At 35.7% G+C, this 22,938-nt stretch overlaps 1 protein-coding gene across 2 annotated transcripts in view; it reads left to right on the plus strand.

Moving 5' to 3' along the window:
* Positions 1–22,938, plus strand: part of HDX (highly divergent homeobox) — a 150,511-nt gene that overhangs the window by 21,173 nt on the left and 106,400 nt on the right. The window contains exons 2-3 of one of the 2 annotated variants that reach the window (XM_017350008.4): positions 10,571–10,717; positions 15,628–16,740. In XM_017350008.4, the coding sequence (XP_017205497.2) occupies positions 10,571–10,717; positions 15,628–16,740 (1,260 nt within the window). The remainder of the gene's footprint in view (positions 1–10,570; positions 10,718–15,627; positions 16,741–22,938) is intronic. The other variant, XM_051827391.3, reaches the window with a different exon arrangement.

Consider the following 22,938-nt stretch of genomic DNA (forward strand, 5'->3'; position numbering starts at 1 on the left):
ATCTTTAGACAAAAATGAGAAAGCAATGAACTGAGGATTCTGAAAGTAAACACAATGAGGCATATTGGGAAGGAGATCAAAATTTGGATAAACGACCATATATGAGTAAATTTCCTTGTATTTTTTCCTTTCTCTTGAGTCTTTGACCCAAGGTTGGCTCCATTCCATAGAACTATGGAGTGGTTCATTGTTGACTGAACCTGTTATAGCAGCCTGTATTTCCATTGGTGTGTGTGTGGGGGGGGGATCTAAAGTCAGTCTCAGTCTCTCTCTCCCCTCCTCCCTCTCCTACCCACCCTCAACTTCTCTCTCTTCCACATTTGCCTGAAGAGTAGTTCTAGTAGCAAATCTGTGCTGCATAGCCAAATAAACTCCAAACAAAATCCCACATTTCTGGCTAGAGGATCAGGAAAATTGTCTCATATAGGCTGAGCGGTGTGTGAGGAATCTCAGAGAGGGAAGAACTGGAGAAGGGAATATTTTAAAACTGAGTAAAAACCTGTAGAAAACTCAAACCCAACTTTGAATTACTCAGGAGTGGGAGAGTCTCACAACAGAATAGCGAGGACTTTGGAAATAGAACTGGCATGGAAATCATCACCTAAGTAGCACTAGTATGGTGACAGATCCAAAGCAACATAGAAAGGATTTGAAAACCAAAATGATCCTGCCCAAAATGGCAAAAATAGAAATCGCAGTTTGCTCCTGACAGAGTCTGTTGCCTGCTGACTGTGTCCCCTCAAATCGACATCTCACAGCAGACTCTAACAATTAATACTCAAATATTTCTAGATAGAAGAAAGCTAAGAGAATTTTGGTCAGCATACCTGCTCTAAAAAGTGTTAAAATAAATTCGTAATACTGAATGGAAATGAGACGAAAATTTGGAACACCAGGAATAAAGAAAGAGCAATATAAATGGCAAATATCTGTGTAATTACAGAATATTATTTTCCTCTTTTTCAGTTCCTTTAAATATGTATGACTGTTGAAAGCAAAACTGACTGTGTTGCCTAGTGTGGCTTCCAATGTATATGGATGTAGTATTTTTGATAACTATACCATCAAGGGGGGGAAGAAAAAGGGGTCTGAATGGCTGTAGTTAAGGTTGTGAAATATTAACTGTATAGAAAAAATGGGTGTGCATATTATAATCTCTAAAGCATTCACTTTAAAATATGCAAAGTGATTCAGGCAAAAAGCCAATGATTTAAAACAAGAATATCATTTAATTATTCAAATAATGCAATAGAAGTTGGTAAAGGGTAAATAGAAGAACAAAAGAAATGGACAAAAAGAAAATAGCTAATAAATTGGTATACCTAAATCCAAGCATATCAGTAATTATATTAAGTGCAAGTACTCTTAACACACTAATTAAAAGACATCATTCAATTCTAAAACTACAAAATTAATTTTTAAATATTCCAAATAAAAAGAAAGATGTGGCCGGTGCCGTGGCTCACTGGGCTAATCCTCCGCCTGCGTCTCGGCACTCTAGGTTCTAGTCCCGGTTGGGGCGCTGGATTCTGTCCCAATTGCTCCTCTTCTAGTCCAGCTTTCTGCTGTGGCCCGGGAAGGCAGTGGAGGATGGCCCAAGTGCTTGGGCCCTGCACCCACATGGGGGACCGTGAGGAGGTGCCAGGCTCTTGGCTTCGGATCAGCGCAGTGCCAGCGGTAGCGGCCATTTGGGGGGTGAACCAACGGAGGGAAGACCTTTCTCTCTGTCTCTCTCTCTCAATGTCTTACTCTGCCTGAAAAAAAGAAAGAAAGAAAGAAAGAGATGTTGTAACATTAAATTTAAAAATTTACCTGTAGGCCGACTCTGTGGCTTAGCTGTTGGGGTTGTTGCTTATGGTGCCGGCATCCCATGCGGGCACCAGTTCCAGTCCTGGCTGCTCCACTTCCAATCTGGATCTCTGTTATGGCTTGGGAAAGCAGTGGCAGATGGCCCAAGTCCTTGGGCCCCTGCACCCACGTGGGAGACCTGGAAGAAGCTCCTGGTTTTTGGCTTTGGATCAGCACAGCTCTGACCATTGTGGACAATTGGGGAGTGAGCCAGTGGATGGAGGATTTCTCTCTCTCTCTTTCTCTCTCTCTCTCTCTCTCTCTCTCTCTGCCTCTCCTTCTTTCTCTGTGTGGCTCTGCCTTTCAAATAAATAATATAATAAAAATTTACCTATATGCTTTTTGAAAAGAAACCTCTTTAATATCTAAACACATAAATTAAAAAAAAAAGGCCAGTAATAATGATATGCAAGGACACACTGATCAGAACAAAGTTGGTGTGTATAAACTAGTATCTGGCAAACAGAATAAGGAATAGTAATAGGAATAAAGTGGGACATTTATTAAATAGCTAAAAAAAGGGTCAATTAATCAAAAAACAATATTTTAAATATGTATACCTAGCAATAAATCTTCAAAATACATAAAACAAAATGGATAAAACAAAATATAAATAGAAAATCAGAACTTATACTTGGAGACTCCACTATTCCTCTTTCAGTAATTGAGAGAACAAGTAGTAATCAAATCAGTTAGGATGTAGAAGACATAAACAACACCATCAACCAACATGATTGGATTAACATTTTTAAAACTGTCCATCCAACAATATCAGAATATACATTCCTTTCAAATGTGCATGGAACATTCAACAAGAGAAACCGCATTCATAAACTTTTAAAATACTTTTTAATTTTAATTAGTTTTAACATTCAAAATAGTTCATAGATACAATTCTAGGTATATAATGATATTTGCTTCCTCACTCACTCCATCTCACCCTTCCACTCTTGTTCTTTCTCTCTTTCTTTTTTAGTTTTTAAGATAACATATTTTAAATTTACATTACTGTAAAAAAGGCTTAATGCTTCACCAAATAAGTTTAACAAGTAAAAAAGCAAGTAGACCCTAGTTTAGTGGGAATATAGACAAGAGCTATAAACAGTGATTGAATGGGAAAAGGACCATTTCAGCCAAATACAGTAAGTTTTAAAGTGAAATCATATAGTGTGTTCTCTAATTATAATTATACTATAAATTAATAACAGAATGATAGTTGAAAAATCCCTTAATTTTTAATGAAACTATAAACATCAAAAATTATAAAATATTTTTATTGAATGACAATGAAAATACATTATAAAAAATTGTTTAATGCATCCAAATCTGTATTTACAAGAACATTTATAACCTTAATTTATTTTGAAAAAAATTATTTATTTGAGAAGCAGAGCAAGAAAGAGTGATGGACAGAAAGTGCATATTCATTCTTCGCTCCCCAAATGCCTGCAATGCCTGGGGCTGGGCCACGTCTAAGTCAGGAGCTGGGAACTCAGGCCAGGACTCAAAAGTGAGTGGCATGAACTCAGTTGTTTGGGCCATGATTGCAATCTCCCAGGATGTGCGTCAGCAAGAAATTAGAATCAGGAGCTGGAGCTGGGAATCAAACACATGCACTCCAATTTGGGACACAGGCTTTTAACCAGGATCTTAATTGCTAGGCTAAGCACATGCTCCTTTAAACATTAATTTCTTATAGTTAGAAAAGAAAAAAGGCCTCCTATCAATAGTACAAGCTTCCATTTTAAGAAAATTTAAAAAAAGAATAAGTTAAATACCAAACAGAATGAAGAGAATAGTAAAATAAGAGCAGAAATCAACAAAAATGAAGAAAGAAAAATAACAAAAATCATTAAAACTAAATACTAGTTCTTTCGGAAGATCAATCAAAATGGTGAACTTGCTGAGTTGACAAATAAATAAGAAGAAACAAATTACTGGTATCAAAAAGGAGAATGTTATACTACCAGCAGACCACAAAGGCATTAGAAGAATAATAAGAAAATACAAGTAACCTGATACCTTTTAATTCAACAACTTAGATGAAATCTATCACTTCCTTGACAGATACAAACTACCAAAACTCAGGAACTTTTGGAAGTACTCTCAGATAATCTGAGTAAGAGAGAAATATAATTTGTAGTTTCAGAAGTTTTCAACAAAACTCCATGTTTAGATTGCTTCATTGGTGATATCTCACAAACACTTAAGGAAGAAATACTAGCAACTCTGTGTAATTTCTTCCAAAATATATAAATGGTGGAAACAATTTCTAATTCATTACCTTCATACTAAAATCAAATATAGTACAAGGAACCGAAGCCATAGACAAATACTCCTCACAAATATAGATTAAAGAATTCTCAACAAAATAGAAAAAGAACAATAACCACAACCAAGTGAGGTTTATTCCAAGAATCTAAGCTGGCTTAACATTTGAACATCAACTGCAATAATGTATCATTTCAAAAGATTAAGGAATAAAAACTATACAGTCATCTCAAGAGACGCAGGATAAAGCATTGGACAAAATTTAGCACCCATTCATGGTAATTATAGTATTAGTAATAAAACCTCTCAGTTCTCATTATTAAAAATGAAGGGGGACTTCCTTACCCTGGTAAGGAAATCTATAAAAAAGCTACAATATTATCATACTTAACGATGAAAAGCTTAATGCTTTCCCTTTAAAATTGAGAGCAGCTCAATGAAAACGCCATGCTGTTGGTCTTAGACAACTTATTAACAAGACAAGATAGAAAAATAAAAGACATACATATGAGGAAAGAAGAAATAAACCTATCTTTTTTGTGTGTCTGTGATTATGTAGAAAACAGCAACCAATCAATCAAAAGCCTCCTGGGAATAATAACTGAGTTTTGCAAAGTTACAAAACAAAGTCAATATATCAAAATCAATTGTATGTTGAGAAACCAGCAACCTACATTTGGAAATTTTTGAAAAAAAAATACTATTTGCAATATTACCACCACTCTCCCCCAAAAGCAGGAAACAATTAGATATAAATTTAACAGGATATATGCTGGATTTGTGTGCTGAAAACTTTAAATCTCTAATGAAAGAAATCAAAGAAGATCTATATAGAGATGTATTATTCATGAATTGGAAGACAATATTGTTAAGATCCCAAGTCTTCCTAACTGATAGTTTCGATCTCAATCAGTCTCAAGAGGATCATTTGTAGTTATCAACAAACTGACTCTAAAATTTATATGGGAATGTATAGAAGATAGAATAGCCACACTGAAGCACAGTTTGTTCTGAAAAAAGCCCCATCTATACTTTAAAAATGAGAAATTCAATATCATCACAATGAAAAACTTCCATCCTATGAAATACACTGTCAATAAAAGAAAAAGCCAAGCCATATGCATAGAGAAAGCCTTTCAAATTATATTTCTGATAAAAGATTTACAAATCCAGAACATGTAGTGAACTCTCCACATTCAGTAAATAGGCAAATTATCCAATTAAAAAATTTGGGAAAGGCAGGCATTGTGGAGTAGCAGGTTATACTGCCACTTGAAACCCTGGCATCCCATATTGGAGTTCCTGGGTTCAAATTGCCTCTTCTTCCAATCTGGTGATGCACACTCTGGGAGACAGCAGGTCACGTACTTGGGGCTGGCATTGTGCCGCAGCAGGTTAAGCCACCGCTTGTGCCAGCATCCCATATTGGAGTGCCAGTTTATGTCCTGGCTGTTCCACTTCCAATCCAGCTTCCTACTAATGTACTTAGGAAGGCAGTGGATGATGCCCCAAGTATTTGGGCCCCTGCCATCCATGTGGGAGTCCTGGATAGAATTGCTGGTTCCTGCCTTCCACCTGGACCAGCCCCAGCTGTTGCAGCCAATAGAGTAGTGAACCAGAGGATGGAAGATCTTCCTCTGTGTCTGTGTCTGTGCCTGTCTGTGTCTGTGTCTGTGTCTGTGTCTGTGTCTGTGTCTGTGTCTCTCTCTTTCTCTCTCTGCTGCTGCTGCTGCTGCTGTTGCTGCTGCTCTGGCTTTCGAATAGAAATAAATATTTTAAAATGTAAGAATAAATTAAAATTTGGGAAATATTTGAAGGAGATATTTCCACAAAGAACATATATGGATGACAAATAAATATTTGAAAAGATGCTCCATGTCATTCATCATGAGGGAAATACAAATCAAACCACAATAATATTACATATTTACAATCCTATTAGAATTACTTTTTAAGTGACAGTAACAATTGCTGATGAGGAAGTGAAGAAATTGAAACATGCATTGAATGCTGATGAGAATGTAAATGTGTACTGCTACTTTTGAAAACAGTTTAGCGATTTCCTATGAAGCTAAACGTATATTTACAATATGATACAGCAGTGCTAGTTATTAAACCTGTCTACAAATAACTTCAACAGTTTCATTAATACAACAGACCTTGAAACAGTCCAAATGTCATTCAATAGATGAATGAATTTGCTGTAATACATTTGTAGGAATACTACTCTGTAAGCAAAAGGGAAAAACTACTGATGACACACAACACACATGAATCTTAAATGCACTAAGTACAAAAAGCTAGCCTCAGGAGGCTATATAATGTATGATTTCAGTTATATGGTAGTCTATAATAAATTCAAAATTATACAAACAGGCCTGCACTGTGGCTCACTAGGCTAATCCTCCACCTGCGGCGCCGGCACACTGGGTTCTAGTCCCGGTCAGGGCGCCGGATTCTGTCCCGGTTGCTCCTCTTCCAGGCCAGCTCTCTGCTGTGGCCCGGGAGTGCAGTGGAGGATGGCCCAGGTGCTTGGGCCCTGCACACGCATGGGAGACCAGGAGAAGCACCTGGCTCTTGGCTTCGGATCAGCGCGGTACGCCAGCCGCAGCACGCCGGCCACAGCAGCCATTGGGGGGTGAACCAACGGAAAAGGAAAAGCTTTCTCTCTGTCTCTCTCTCTCTCTCTCTCATTGTCCACTCTGCCTGTCAAAAAAAAAGGTAAAAAAAATTATACAAATAGATCAGTGATTATCAAGAACTTTTGGCTAGAAAGGTTGGTTTTAAAAAGGTAGCATGTAGGACATTTTTTGGAATCATGGAACATTTCTGTGACTTATTTGTCACAGTGATGGTTTCACAATTACATACTTTTTCTTAACTCATAAAATCTTACATAGAAAAATGTGGAAAATTAAAAGCAAACAATAATAGAAGATAAAAAGGACAGCATTAAAATAGTCATGTTGACCGAGATAAAGGTGTTCAAAGTGTTATGTTAATTTCAGCAACTCTCTTTATAAACAAAAACATTTGAATTCAAATGTTCAAATATTTAATACTGAAGAGAATTGTTATATTGGCAATAGTGAGGATTTTACAGATTCACTCTATCTTTAAAATCAAGTTTTTCATGAATGATTACTTATAAGAATTTTTTTTAGTACCTTTTAAATTATTTACCAGCTAGGACACTGTTAGGGCATTGATCTTCTTTTAAGTATTGCATCAAATAAATTGGGACAGGGTTATATAGAAATGTATCTGAAACATTTCCATGTGAAAATACAGACAGCCTTAACTGTCTGGAACCCCTAAAGCAATAGTCATCCTAGAAGCTTTATTTTTCAGCTACTTCTGAAGCAATATATCTAAAATTGTTCTGCTTGCTTGAATAGCACATACTGAACTAATTTAATCTTTCTTCAAAGACACAAAGTGCTCCTTAAAGTGCTGAGCCCTAAACCTGAGAGAGACATGAGAAATTCCACTCCTGGGTATGATAGATAAACTGGAAGTTTGAATTGTACTAAACACACAAATATGTTACAACTTTACCGTGCTTTACAATTAAGAAAAATGAATTCACATATCCTAACTTATTGGTAGTAATCCAGGGTGGTAGGCAAACCAAGTTGTATAATCCAGCATTTTACAGATTGAAAAACAGATGTTCATATAAATTAAATTACTTACCGAATAGTCAGAAGTGGAACTTAACATTAGAACACAAGTCATTTTATTCTTATGGGCTAGCATCTGCTGAGTGAGCAGTATGATGTGGAAGACTATGAGACTAAGAAATCTTGGAGTAAGGCTAAATGACTTGTTACTTCAGTGTTTAATCTACCGATTAAGCCACTCTTCACATTACAACCAAGTGGACCTCAATTTGTATGGAATCAACGGCTTGTCATTTTATCTTCCACATTAATAAGAACCCAATTTTAAAAGTGAATATTTTTTGAAAGAAAAAAACCTCTTCTTGTTTTTTTAAACAAATGATTAAGAAATTTGGCTGTCAAAGTTGGTGCTGTGGAATAGCAGGTAAAGCCATGGCCTTCAGTGCCAGCACTGCATATGGGCTCCAGTTAGAGACCCAGTTGCTCCACTTCAGATCCAGCTTCTGCTATGGCCTGGGAAAGCAGCAGAGAATGGTCCAAGTGCTTGAGCCCCCGCACCCACATTGGAGACCCAGAAGAAGCTCCTGGCTCCTGGTTCCTGGCTTTGGATCAGCTCAGCTGCTGCTGTTGCGGCCATTTGGGGAGTGAACGAGAGGATGGAAGACCTCTCTCTCATTCTGTCTATACCTCTCCCTGTAACTCTGTTTTTCAAATAAATAAATCTTTAAAAAATGAAGAATTTTGGCTGTGCTGCCATTTAATATCTTGCCCCTTCGTAGACCAAGATAACTAGTGCGAGTAGAGATAATGACAAGGCATGTTACTCAGATGGGGTTATCTTGTTGTGGTAAAGAATGTTTAATTTGAAGGAAAAATAGTAGCTCTCATGAACAAAGTGATCCTACTGCCACTGTCTTGAAGGGAAAAACTAAAAACCCTGTGGTCAGGGTTGTAAACTACAGAAATCTGTTAAGTACTCAGTCACTTAGGTTTGGCTACTGGTTATCAGTGGTGAAAGACTTGCTGTGCTTTTGCAAGGTTCATATCATGCTTGACTAAGTGTAACAGCTACAGCTAGCCAATAAGAAAACATCCCTATATCATAAGGGAAGATATCATCACACTTGGGAATCACCCATATCTTGCACTCTAGGCTGTTTGCAGCAAGAACAGCTTTGTAGAGGAGCATCAGAGCCATTGCCCTGATTGTTCCTGTTAGTGAATTGAAGTTTACCACTCTTCAAACCCATTCCAAAGTAAATTGATTCAAAAATCAGCACCAGAGAAGGAGTTTCAGGTATTTTTACCTCTATCTTCTAATTTTTTTACTGACTGTGCCTGAGCCATTTAGGAAAAATAATCCAGAACTGCTCAGGAAACTGACAACCACAATAATAAAAATTTCTTTCCTATGAACTGTGCCTATTAACTGATCCAAACATCCCTGAAAACTTGGCCAAGTTGCATATAAGAGATTTGTACTCCCACATTAGCGTACTTGAAGAGACCCCTCTTCAGAAAGTCAGTGGAGACCTTTGTTTCTGTGGATTTCAAGGAGAAATTCAACTTTTATCTTTCCCTTGCCCTCTCCTACATCTGATTTTTTCTAATCAGTTCTCTTAACATTTTATATGGAGAAAGGTGTGAGCAAGAGAGAGTCAGGTGTACAAATTGTAGTGGATGGCTGCATGACTGTCTTCAATTTCCTTGTTAGACTGCTATATTTTTCAGCATATTAAAAGAAAGGGAAATTACTTTTTATTTCCATGTCAGTGTAGTTGGTTGTTTTTATACACATGTACCAGAAAATTTTCCATTTGCTTTGGCTCGTAGTGTTTTTGTTGTTGATGTTTTCCTAATTTTGAAGGGACACTTTCTTTATGAAAGGTTTTCTTTCTGTCAACTTGTAGAAATAACAATTTCAGTGTGACAAGTTTTATAAGAATATGAAATTGCCTTAATCTAATTACAAGTGTTCTTTGGAAAATGCACTGCCAGAATTCATCTTTTTGAAAAGAATTTGACCTGCTTCTGATTTGTGAGATTCACAGAGTTGCTGTCCCTTAATAACAAATGTCACAATCTACTGGCAAAAAAATTGCATTTTATGTACCTTGTCTAATTATGATACTATCAATTTAACTAAAAGGTACATTGTTTTTACATGGCTTATTGTTAATAAAATATATATGATTTTGAATTTTATTTACAGACTGTAGTTATTAAAGCAATTATTTTGGTTTGAATTGCCTAAAACAAGGGAATTTTCACAGTCACTACACCTTTATCTTCAAGCCTTAAAGAAAGGTTTTGTCTTAATATATAAAAGAACCCCTTTATCCCAGAAAGAGGAAAAATAAGAGCCCCCTTTTGTTCCACATTGTAGCTTCTGCCTGTTAAGACATATGCCAGATGCCTGGCTTGACAAAGAACAGTGAGTGTCCCTGGTGATAATTGACCACGTATGGCTACCACCATCTCTGGCTTTGCTAGCCATAAATATTTATTTCAGTGAAAGAACCTTTTTTTCTCCCCATGCACTGACACTAACCAGATAAGGGCTTTCCTCTCTTTTTTTCTTTTCCTTTTTGTCCTTAAAGTTGGTGCTCTTTTTGAAAAGAAACTCAATGTTTGCATTATATATATTTTTCAGTGAGAAGCTGTCTCCCTTTAGCACACAAATTACTGCCCATTACTGGAGATTAATTCACTTAAAGAAATCTTGCAGCTTGGAAGCCCTGAAATTGTATCAAGAGATGAAAAGTGTACAAATTCTACACATACCAAATTCTTATTCCAATTTTCAGAGTATTTTCTTTTATTTTTAGATGAATCTACGTTCTGTATTTACTGTAGAGCAACAAAGGATTTTACAGCGTTATTATGAAAATGGAATGACAAATCAAAGTAAAAATTGCTTCCAGCTCATATTACAGTGTGCACAGGAGACTAAGCTGGACTTCAGTGTAGTCAGGGTAAGTATTGAGGTCTTACACTCAAATTTATAGCTTTTTATTATAAATGATATTTGCTTAATATGAAAAAAAACTAGGGCATGAAGTCACTAACTTATAAGCAACTTCATTTCCCTGCTATAAAATATCTAGTTTTTAACAAATAGAACTAATCATTTAGTATGTATTTGTTTCTATAAATACCTTGAAAACACTAAAACCTTTGCAGTGTAAACATATCCTTTTGAAAATCGTAATTGAACTAACAAATATCTTTGTAATCAATTAATTGTTGATCTTATGCTTTCTTTAAACAACAAATTAGTCTAGATACGGTCTTCCTAAGTGGTAACTGTAAAACAGGCACTTAGCATGGGAATACTGTGTACCTAGGATATTTTTTGTTGTATTCGAATTTTTCATCAATCATTTATTACTTTAGTATCTGTGTCTTTTTAGGAAAACCTAGTCTATTATATGAAAACGGAGTCCTTCTAAGAAAGATGCATGCATTTTAATGGGCTAACAAGTAAGAGACAAGAAATCCCAAGGGAGGAAATTTTTCTTTATCACAACCAAGGTTATTCAGCTGTAAATCTTGCAAGGCAATGAGAAAGTGATAGAGAGGAGGCATAAGATAAGGCTAACACAACTTGTCACTGATTTTATTGAGTGCACAGGTTCTTTCATGTTTGTTTGAACATGCTACAAATCCTACTGGTGTCAAACCTTAGTGATTTAAAGATTATTAACATTCTCATCCTTGGCATTCATTAGACTAATTTGGGAAAGAGAAAGTATGTCTGTTGTTAAGTTTATGTTCCTGTTAGATGTGCCTTCAAAGATTTTAAAAGATAAAAATCTCTTGATAAACAGAATTCTTTGAAAAATATATTTCCTAGATACTAAATGATATGTTCACCTTCAAATAGGGAATTATGCCACCATTTCTGGGTATCCAGGTTATCTGTTTCTTATTTGATGATTATCAACAATCATACAACCAGAAACACTGCCTTTTGATAGCTATATATGCCCTATTTAAAATATCTTTACAAAATGAACTTTCAGAAGAAAATATTGAATTGCCTTAGGAGAAATAATACAAATACAGGTAATATTTCAATGAATTGCACTTTAAAAATATAAACTTTTTTCTATAGTAATTTCTTTCCTGTTTTTTTCTCCTTTTATCTTACATTGCCTTACAGTGAAAAACCTTCCCAGGCAGCTATACTGTGGACTGTTATCTTTCATATTTCCAATTTGTTATTAACAATCTTCCCCTCATAACTTACCTGATTGTGCTTGAAGATTGAGAGTGCTGAAATACAAAGATTTATATTTATACTCCAAAGAGTGTGGAAATCTAAAACAAGCAATGGAAATGAAAGATATAAATTCTTAGAATGTAAGATTGCGAGTAAAATGGTATGGAAGTTATAAGCAACAGTGTAAAACAAATACATTCTCTCTAATCTAGGAAAATGTCAACTGTACTGAGAAATGAAGTGTTCCTAATCTACATCTCGAGTCAATCTTGATAGCTTTTTTAGTCAAAGGAAAATGGAGTAGAGGCTCATCACTCCACAACCTGCCCCTGCCCCTGCCCCTGCATTATTTTGCTACGTCTATATGCTCTACTTGAGACTTTTTTTTATTATTTTTGAAAAAATATTTGTTATATTTTCCTCAAAAGACCTCAAGTCTCACTGTATTAACAATTTGATAAAGGATAAAATAACATGAAAACCAAGAAGAATGCATAGAAAAAGAAAAGTTTAGAGACAGTGAATTCATAAGAGAAAACGGAAAAAAATTATGGATATCAAGCATTGGTGATTAAATGCCTTTCACCCTATTTTTTCCTATGTGTGTACTTTATTTATTCCCCACTCTAAATTGTCATCATATGGATTTTGTTTGACCCACTTTTTTCCTTCTCATCAGTGAGACATTTACAGGGAGAATCATTTACGTATGATAAGCAATGGTAAATTGTGTATTCCATTCAACTTTCAGTAAAATTTAATTCAGTTATTAGGCAATGAATTTTTATTATTGTCAACAATGGAAATATTTTTAAAATATATACTTTCCTACTTTTCTTCAATACAGCATGTGGAAAACAACTGAATCCTTAACTTTTTGACTCAAGGTTTTCATTATGGAAATCAATTATATTGTGCTTTAAAATAATAATACTCACAATGTGGTAACATACATAGGATTAATTTCCCCTTTATTTAAGAATCACAGACTAGTATTTAATTTTTTAAGTTAGTTTTGTTGTTTTCCTTTTATCTTCTTTTTAGTGTGCAATATCTAGTGAACATTTTTAGTTTTGCTGCTATAAGGGTGCCTTCCAAAACAGTCTCTATCACCAATGCCCCTGGTTTTGTTATTTCTAATTCGCTGTAGACTACAATGCCATGTTTGTTAAAATTATATATAAAATCATTAAAGTGAGTCTTAAGGTTAGGGGTTGTCCTACTAGGGAAGTCCATGGATCTTATGACATTGGCCATGTTCTGAATAAATGAGGTTGCTAGATAGTTGCTTCATATATGCATATTTATTATTCTATTATTCCATTTTATTTTTGATGAGTACATAATATAAATATCTAGCAAGCTATATAATAGCTATACATAATATACATTATATGCATAAACTATAAACATACACAAAGTATACGTATCAACTATGTAAGTAAGCCACGTAAATTTGCAATGCACTAAGACACTCTTAGACTTCCTCAGTTGAGATATGTATTGTGTGATGAGAACGTAGTAGGTTGTGTTGTTTTTCATAAATAGAGCCCAGAGTTGCCTGCCAGGTGTAATAGTTCTTGAATCCCAATTGTATTAGTTCACAAGCTTCTTCAGCCATGTGGATACATTTTTTCAAAGTTGTACAAATACATTAGTCCCCCCATACATTTTTTTACTTGAAAAGACAAAGTACAGCAGTTTGTTTGGAATATTTGTAAAATGTACCTTTTAGGAAATTATATTTATTCAAAAACGTTCCTTTTTAAATATGTCTCTTGGGTATAAATATTAAAGACTTTTAGTTTTTTCCATTCTCTCCTTTGACATTTATACTCACATGTCCTTCCAATTGTGATTTTTCACTCCTGCTGTTTCATGAAAGTAAATAAGATTGAGTTTAAAATTTCCACTGCTGCATGTGAAGCAAAAGGGAGCATCAGTTTCTGGAACATTTTCTTTACGGAAAAAATTATAATTAAAAAAGTGAAATGATAAACAAAGATTATTATTTCAGAAATTTCTAATCACTGCATGTGGGGTAGTGGAAGGTAAATGTGCTTTGAATTCAGGTAGAATTGACTTTGAATCTTTCCTCTGCCACTAGCTGGCAGGATATCTTTCGGCACAGTCTACTTATTTCTGCACCTCAGTTTCTTCATTAATAAAATTAGAAAAACCCTACCAAAGAAGCCAATATTTATAAAGCAGACATAATGGAGATTCAATATATGTTAGCTTTTATTTTCTGTATTATAGCAGCATTTGTGTTGCTTATTATACATCAGATGTGGTCTTCGGAAACACATCATACAAAACGCTAAGTAAATATACCCAGTATTATGTTTGTGTAAGGCTAGCTCATTTAATGTTTTCATGTACCTACTTCTTTTGTTTAATTCTTAATAGAAAAATGTGTTTTGGTAGTTTATAATATGTTATGCATTTTGGAATAATTATAAGTTTGATAATCACTTTATGGAATGTATTATAATTGCGTATTTTAGGAAGAGTCATGATTCAGTGCAATAATACCAAGGTAATTATAATAAATTACTTGTATAAAAGTGTGAATTTTGTAATCAAATCTTAAATGCCAACCACTGGCATTATTTTTATTAGTAATTTTTTTTCTGGTTATGAAAGTAATATATATTCATTCTATAAAATTTAGTATGTAGAGAAAAGAAAATAACTACTATATATTAATGACAAACTGAAAAAAAGTATTTGCAACTTGTGACAAAGTGTTACTATCTTTAGTAGAAAATTGCTTTTGCAAATCAATTTATAAAGACAAACACCCCAATATAAAAATGGATAAAGGTAAAGGAAATACAATTCTATCAAAGTAATATAGTGATCATAGAAATTCTAATCAAAACAGCAATTACATACCTTTTATTAACTCTCAAACTAGTAAAGGCTACAAAAGATAATACAAACTGTTAGTGGGAGTAGAGGAAACCATAACACTCATACATTGGAGGGTACTTTGAAAGCATCAGAGCATCATAGTTCCCTTCTAGTATTTTATTCTAATGAACCAAGGGAACAAATCATTGAAACACAGTTTATAATAATAAATACCTAAAAATAATATAGATTAGCTGTATTAAATTAGCCAAGTTAATATATATCCATATAAAAATATCATTAAACTTGAAGATTGCAAACATATATATGCTTCAAAATCCTATGAACACTTTGTAATGTCATTAGTCTACCTTTAGTATGCTTTCAATTAGCCATTATCATTAATAAATACATTGTCATTAATAAATTCATGATGAAGATCGTCACACATAAACTTTGATTTACATCTGTGATTATTTTTAATATAAATTTCCAGGAAAGTATTTGCTAGATCAAAGTATATAAACATTTTTATAATTCTTGATATGTAGTAATTGGATGGGTTTTGAGGAAAAGAAGAGCAATAATATACTGTAGTCTTAAAGTTCCTAGATATTTGGGAGACTTTGATCATGTTTGCCCTATACTTTACTTACTGTGTCTTTCATAATATCTTTTTAACTTTACCTTTGTGTAGGCCTCAGTTCATTCTAAGACAAATGAGAATAGAATTTATAATCTAGTAATTGTTTTTTTCTTGCATTATTGCTAATTTTTTTAAAATACTATTTTTTATCCTTCCAGACGTGGGTTGGCAATAAGAGAAGAAAAATGAGTAGTAAGAATTCCGAATCAGGAACAACAACAGCAACTGTTTCTGGTACCTCTTTAGCAGCTCCAGACATTACAGTCAGAAATGTGGTTAATATTGCTCAACCCTCAAGCCAACAGTCTTCTTGGACATCAGCCAATAATGACGTCATTGTAACTGGTATATACAGTCCAGCCAGTTCAGCAAGTAGACAAGGGACAACCAAGTATACAAATACACAAATTACAGAAGCACATAAAACTCCTATTCAGAAAACAGCCAGTAAAAACGATACTGAATTTCAGTTGCACATTCCTGTTCAAAGACAAGTAGCACACTGTAAAAATGCCTCTTTGCTCCTGGGTGAAAAAACAATTATTTTGTCACGACAGACAAGTGTGGTAAATGCTGGAAACTCAGTATACAATCACGCAAAGAAAAACTATGGGAGCTCTTCAGTACAAGCTTCTGAAATGACAGTACCTCAAAAGCCATCTGTGTGCCACCGACCTTGCAAAATTGAACCAGTTGGGATTCAAAGGTCATATAAGCCTGAACACACAGGTCTGGCATCACATAACTTATGTGGACAAAAGCCAACTATTAGAGACCCTTACTGTAGAACCCAAAATTTGGAAATCCGTGAAGTTTTTTCACTGGCAGTTAGTGATTACCCCCAGAGAATTCTGGGGGGCAATGTTCCGCAGAAGCCTAGCTCAGCAGAAGGAACTTGTTTGTCCATTGCAATGGAGACAGGAGATGCTGAGGATGAATATGCCAGAGAGGAAGAGTTGGCATCAATGGGAGCACAGATACCAACCTACTCAAGGTTTTATGAAAGTGGCAGTTCCCTTCGAGCTGAGAACCAAAGTACAACTTTGCCAGGACCAGGAAGAAATATGCCAAATTCACAAATGGTGAATATCAGAGATTTGTCAGACAATGTACTGTATCAAACTAGAGACTACCATTTGACACCACGGACCTCATTACACACAGCCTCGAGTACAATGTACAGTACTACAAATCCATCACGGAATAACTTTTCTCCACATTTTGCATCATCAAGCCAATTGAGGTTATCACAAAACCAAAACAATTACCAGGTAACGTATAAAATTATTTTGTAACTGCTTTAAAAAGCTGTGTTTGGTTTTTAATAAATTATGTTCATATCCAGTTAGACTTGGGACCTGGGTCATTCAACTCGTATTTTAAAGTAGCAAAATTTTTGACTCAGAGCTATGTTTTGGGCTCAACTCCTTGAAGAGTCTTGTGATTTCTTTGTCATGTTTAAAATGATGAGTTTTCTTTTAACGGAATATAGTCATTTTTATAACATGGCAGTTTTCCCTTGACATTTAAAATGATTTTGTTCAGGAAATGGTAGCTTTATGGGAAGCATCGCATTTCCCATCACTAAAATAGGATTAAATTGGCTAGACTCATCCTCTTGAACATAGATTATTCCTGTAATGGTCTTTACTTACAGTTTGGGGAGATGTCACTCAGTGAATGGTGCCTTCTCTGGGTATAGAGCCAGGCAAGTCAATCATTTCTCCAGGTGTCGGTGGTTGAGAAGTCAGCGCCTGCGATAGCAGCCAAGTGCTTCTTCTGAAAGCAAATGCTTCATTAAAACATTGTTTACCACTATAATATAAATATCTTTCTAAATATAAATAATCTTTCTAAAAATGTTCATAGGGAAATGTCATATTCAGAGTAAGAATGAAGGCAATTTTAGACCTGTGCACACAAAATAGGTGTTATTTCTTTGCCATTTCACATATTCATTGTCCAGATGTACTTCAAATAAATTGTTTAGTGATGAGGTATACACTTACCTCAGAACATCGCTTAAGGCCATGGTTCTTCTCTGAAAAAAAAATGTGTTTTACAGAATATGAATAACAGAACATGGCTGTTTGTATTTTGCTTTCTACTGGCTAGACCCTCTTGTCTGTTCAACCACCATACTTAAGGTTTAACTAGATTTAAGAATCTTCCAGGCTGTTTGCAACCAATTCAATGAACTGTCTTCTGGGGAAGGGAGGAAGGAAAGAGAGGGAGGGGGAGAAGGAGAAGGAGAGGGGAAGGAGGAGAAGAGGGAGTGGGAGAGAGAGAGAGAGAGAGAGATCGATCTTGCATTATCTAGCTTGCTGGCCCACTCCGCAAAAGCCTGCAACAGTAGGGACTGAACCAGGCAGAACCCTGGAGCTAGAAACTCAATCTGGATCTCCCCAATGGGTGGCAGAGACCCAATTACTTGAGCCATCACATGCAGTCTCCCAGAATGTGCATTAGCAGGAAGCTGAAATTCGGAGTGGAGCCAGAAAACAAACCCAGGCACTTTGACATGAGATGTAGATGTACCAAACAGCCTCTTAACCACTGTACTCAGTGCCCACCCACCCTCATATTCTCTTAACTCCCTCCTTCTTAAAGCTCACTGCTTCAAAATTAAAACCAGTAACAGTACAGAAGTGCTCCTCTGGCACCTGGCCCTAGCAGAAGAGTACCCCATTATAATTATATAGTCATTTTTATTGAAAAGATGTCTCTCTGTCTCTACCTCTCTTCCGTTCCCTGGTCCACTCCCCAGATGGCCGCAACAGCCGGGGCTGGGCCAGGCCAAAGCTGGGAGCCAGCAGCTTCTTCCAGGTCTCCCATTTGGGTAGCAGGGGCTTGAGCACTTGAACCATCTTCTGCTGCTTTCCCAGACACGTTAGCAAGGGGCTGAATCCCAGACTCATTAGCAAGGAGCTGAATGGGAAGCAAGGCAGCAGGGAATTTAATCGGCACCTATATGGGATGAGGGTGTTTCAGGTAGCGGCTTGACTGGCTTCACCACAATGCTGACCTCTTTAAGCAGATTTTAATTACTTGCCCAAGAAAAATTCCAGCTCAGAAATCTGTTATCCATCTTGGTGTTTTTCTGCTTTACCATTCAGCATGACTATTTGAACTCTAATGTGAGTTACTAAAAGCCTCAACAATGCAGAGTTTAATTTTTAATTTGTCCTAAGTACACCACTCCCCGAAAGTTAATTTAACCTGTGGTTTTACCTTTTTATAGACTCTTTTTTCTGACAGAACTTTTAAAGAAACTACATTTTTTAATGAAAAGAACCTTTTAAATGTATTAAAACTTAGTAATTTTTTTTGAATACCAATCTCCTTAAAAGGAAAGCAGCTTGACATAACAATTTAGAGCATGAGCTTGGAGCCTGGACAGAGTGACATTCAAATCTGGCCACTTTCTACTTGTATGACCTCTAGCAAGTGACTTAACCTCTCTGTGTAAGAGTTTCCTTATTTGTATAAGGTAGTGAACAATGCCTACTTCACAGGAATGCTGTCATGTGAAATGACAGTCTGTGCTAGGATCCTTGTACCTTCCCTGGCACATAAGCCGCCTTATGCATATGAACTCAGAACTGGAAAGTTAATGAAACTCTGGTAGTTCATTTCTCCTTTACATCCCATTTCAAGTAAAATATCACTGAACCCACAATCATCCTAGAGTAATTGAAGAAAAAATAGCACGCAATACTGTCTGAAAGACTGGAGGTCAGCTGTCTCCCTCATCAAAACTTAAATCCCATATATGCCTGTCTATATTATACCAGATTCCTTCAAGCCAGTTTGACCTGTGATAGTATGGTAGAGAAAGTTTAAAGAGAACCTTTTAAAGAAAGATATTCTAGTATAGTTTTAATGATCTGTGGTTATTTTAAAATTTATTATATATGAGTGAAATGATCATATTTTCATTTGATTATTGTTTATAGCCCTTGTCCATATTCCCATTGAACTAGCACCTTTTAACTTGTTGAACTCTGTTTAGTAGAGCATTAAGCCTTTGACTATAATGTGAATTAAAAATATGTTATCTCAAAAATTAACAAATAAGGAAAGAGTGAGCGTGAAAAAGAGGAAGGAAGGAAGGAAGGAAGGAAGGAAGGAAGGAGGGAGGGAGGGAGGGACGAGGCGAGGGAGTAAGTTCATTATATTATAAAATTATATCTGTGAACTACACAGAATCTGTCCTCTTTGTATGGATATCACATTAACTTGAGAATTGATGAGAATTGTGTTGTAGTAATTATCAAGCATTTGCTATGATCCTGAGAGTCTAATGTATTAATAAAATCCTTAAAAAGGAGAAAATCTTTAGGGTATCACTTTACCCTATCTTTCTTTTAGATGGGAATTGGGGAAACCAAAGCATCCTGAGAAGGTGGAATCCATGAAGGTTATCCTCTAAGGTTTTGACGAAGCTATACTCTCAACAGTGTTGGAACAGGACTTAAAGAGCCTATTGTCAGCTTGACAACTTTTCTATCTATAAAAATGTAATCAAGCAAAAAAATGTCTTGGTTTTCTGACTCTGGGACTTTATTACAGAGAAGTCTGTCTTTTCTCCCTGTTAAACCAATTAACTTCAAGCTGAGATCCCACTCCTGGAGGCTAGTCTAGTTCCAAGCTATCCAGCAGAATAAGTACAGGTGCAGGAATTTGATAGAGTAATTAAGATGCTAGTTTGGATACTTGTATCCCATAAAGCAGTTCCTGTGTTAGAGCCCTGGCTCTTTTCCCAATTCCAACTTCCTGCTAATGCATACCCTAGGAGACAGTAGTGATGGCTCAAGTTACCTGGGTTCCTGACACCCATGTGGGAGACTCAGACTGAGTTAATAGCTCCTGACTTTAGCCTGGTCCATCCCCACTATGGCAAGCTTTTGGGGAGTGAACGAGCAGATGGTGATTCGCTCTCCCTCTCTCCCTCTCTCCCTCTCTCCCTCTCTCCCTCTCTCCCTCTCCCTCTCCCTCTTCCTCTCCCTCTCCACTTTCAAATAAATACAATAAATATTTTTAAGAGAATAAGTTCAAATTGAAGAAATTCTAGAAGATGATAAGTTGAAATTAGTTGTTTTGCAGCCTCTTGGGAATACTATATTAAGGGTTGAATTGGTATGAAAGAAACTGACAGGAGGTGACTATACCAGGATATTGCAATTCCATTCAAAAAACTGTTCACACAAACCTCATTCATGGAGCCTGATTACAACCATATTGATTTCTTAGGTGCCATTTATTTTTCATGTTATCTCCATGTCAGGAATAAATTTAATAAGTAAATTATCATAAAAGAACTGCTATGATCACAGTTTATTAAAAATTATATGTGTAAGCATATTGAAGCATTTTGGAAGACAAATGCTATAAATACAGGTTTTTTTGTTATAGTACTATTGTGGCTTGATAATTCACTGAATTCCTATCTCTCATGGACTTCATAAGTTCTTAGAAATTAATAGAAGTTGAAACTTTGAGGTTCCTCTAAAAATACCTTCCAGGGGCTGGTGTTTTGATGCAGCAAGTTCAGCTGCTGCCTGGAATTCCAGCATTTCAAATTAGAGCATCAGTTCAAGTCCCAGCTATTCCACTTCTGATCCCACTCCCTGCTAAAGTGCCTGGGAGAGCAGCAGAGGATGATAGTCCATGTACTTGGACTCCTGTTGCCCAGGTGGGAGATCTGGATGGATTTCCAGACTGAAGGATTTCCAGGCTCCTAGCATCAGCCTGGCCCAGCCCCAGCCATTGCAGCCATTTGAGGGAGGAGTGAACCAGCAGATGGAAGATTCTCTCACCTCTCTCACTCTAGCTCTCATTCCCGCTCTCTGTAACTCTCCCTGTCAAATAAATAAATCTTATTTCTAAAAAAATCAATTTACAAATATAATATATCCCCTTGGTAAATGTGCTTTGTTACTTCCAACTTTCTTCACTATTTGTGGACTTCAGAACTTTTTAGAAATCTAAACTTTGAAGTTTCATAGTTGAATGAACTTTATAGGTCATGACATAGTATCAATACAAATTATATTTTTACCTGAGGAAATGCGGGCCAGTAAAATTGAATGATTTGGTCAAAATAATGCTAGGGACGCATTCAAGTTTTGAAAAAGGAACTGCAATGTGAGTTGAGTAGGTAGTTTTATCAAGGATTATTGTTAAATAATTTTATTGAGCTAGAATTGCAATACAATGCAATATAGAATCCATACTTTAAAAGTGCACAATTCAGTAGTTTTTAATATATTCATAAAGTTGGTCAAGCAACACCACAATCTAATTTTAGAACATTTCTTCACCTTAGAAATGATCCACCCACCCATCTAGCACACCACCATTTTAATTGGGTTATTAATTTTTCTGCTAATGAATTGTATGGATTCCTTATAAATTTTGGCTATTAATCCTTTATCAGTTTTATAGTTTGCAAATATTTTCTTTTATTTCATAGGCTATATTTTTATTTTGTGGACTTTTTACTTTGATGAAGTCCCAATTGTTTATTTTTACTTTTGTTGACTGTGCTTTTGCTACCAAATCCAAAATTACCATTTCCAAGACCAATGTCCAAAAGCTTTTCCATGTTTTCCTCTGAGATTTTTACATTTCCAGATGTTATGTTTATGTCTTTAATTCAGTTTTAAATTTTATGTATTTGAAGGGCAGAGTGAGGGGGGAGAGAGAGAGAGAGAGAGAGAGGAGAGAGGAGAGAGGAGAGAGGTCCCATTTATTGGTTCACTCCAATAATGTACCCAGGGAAGGCCAAAACCGGGAGCCAGTAACAAAATTTGGGTGTCCCACATGGGTGACAGAAAACCAACATCTGCTTCACAGGATTTGCACCAGCAGGAAGCTGGAATCTGGAGCCAGAGCCACGAGTAGAACCTAGGTGCTCTGTTGTGGGATATGGGCATCCTAACCAGTTGTCTTAACCACTAAGCCAAATTCCTATCTCTCTTTAAGCTATTCAGAGCAGATTTTTGTATATGATGCAAAATAAGGGTCAAAACTCATTCTCTTGCATGTGGATATACCATTTTCTAGACACTATTTAAGAGGATATCCTTTTCTCCAGTGCGTGTTATTGGCATCCTAAAGACTATCTATACTCAGATATGTATGAATTTGTTCTGGGCTCTCTATTATGTTCCTTTGATCTATGTGTTTTTAGTCCAAAACTATACTGATTTGATCATTAAATTGTAATATAGTTTGAAGCAAGGAAGTATTCTCCTCTATAACTTTGTTCTTCCTTATTTGATGGTACCAAAAGAATTTTTGGATTATTTTCTTTATTTATGTGAAAAATACCATTGGAATTTTGATTAATATTGCATTGAATCTGAGGATCACTTTGGGTAGTGTGTGCATTTAAACAATATTTTTTCATTCTCTGAACTTCAGGTATCTTTCCATTTATCTGGGCCATGCTATGTTTATTTTAT

Source organism: Oryctolagus cuniculus, chromosome X (genome assembly GCF_051225735.1).
Source record: "Oryctolagus cuniculus isolate XC-2025 breed Fujian yellow rabbit chromosome X, ASM5122573v1, whole genome shotgun sequence".
Lineage (NCBI taxonomy): Eukaryota > Metazoa > Chordata > Mammalia > Lagomorpha > Leporidae > Oryctolagus > Oryctolagus cuniculus.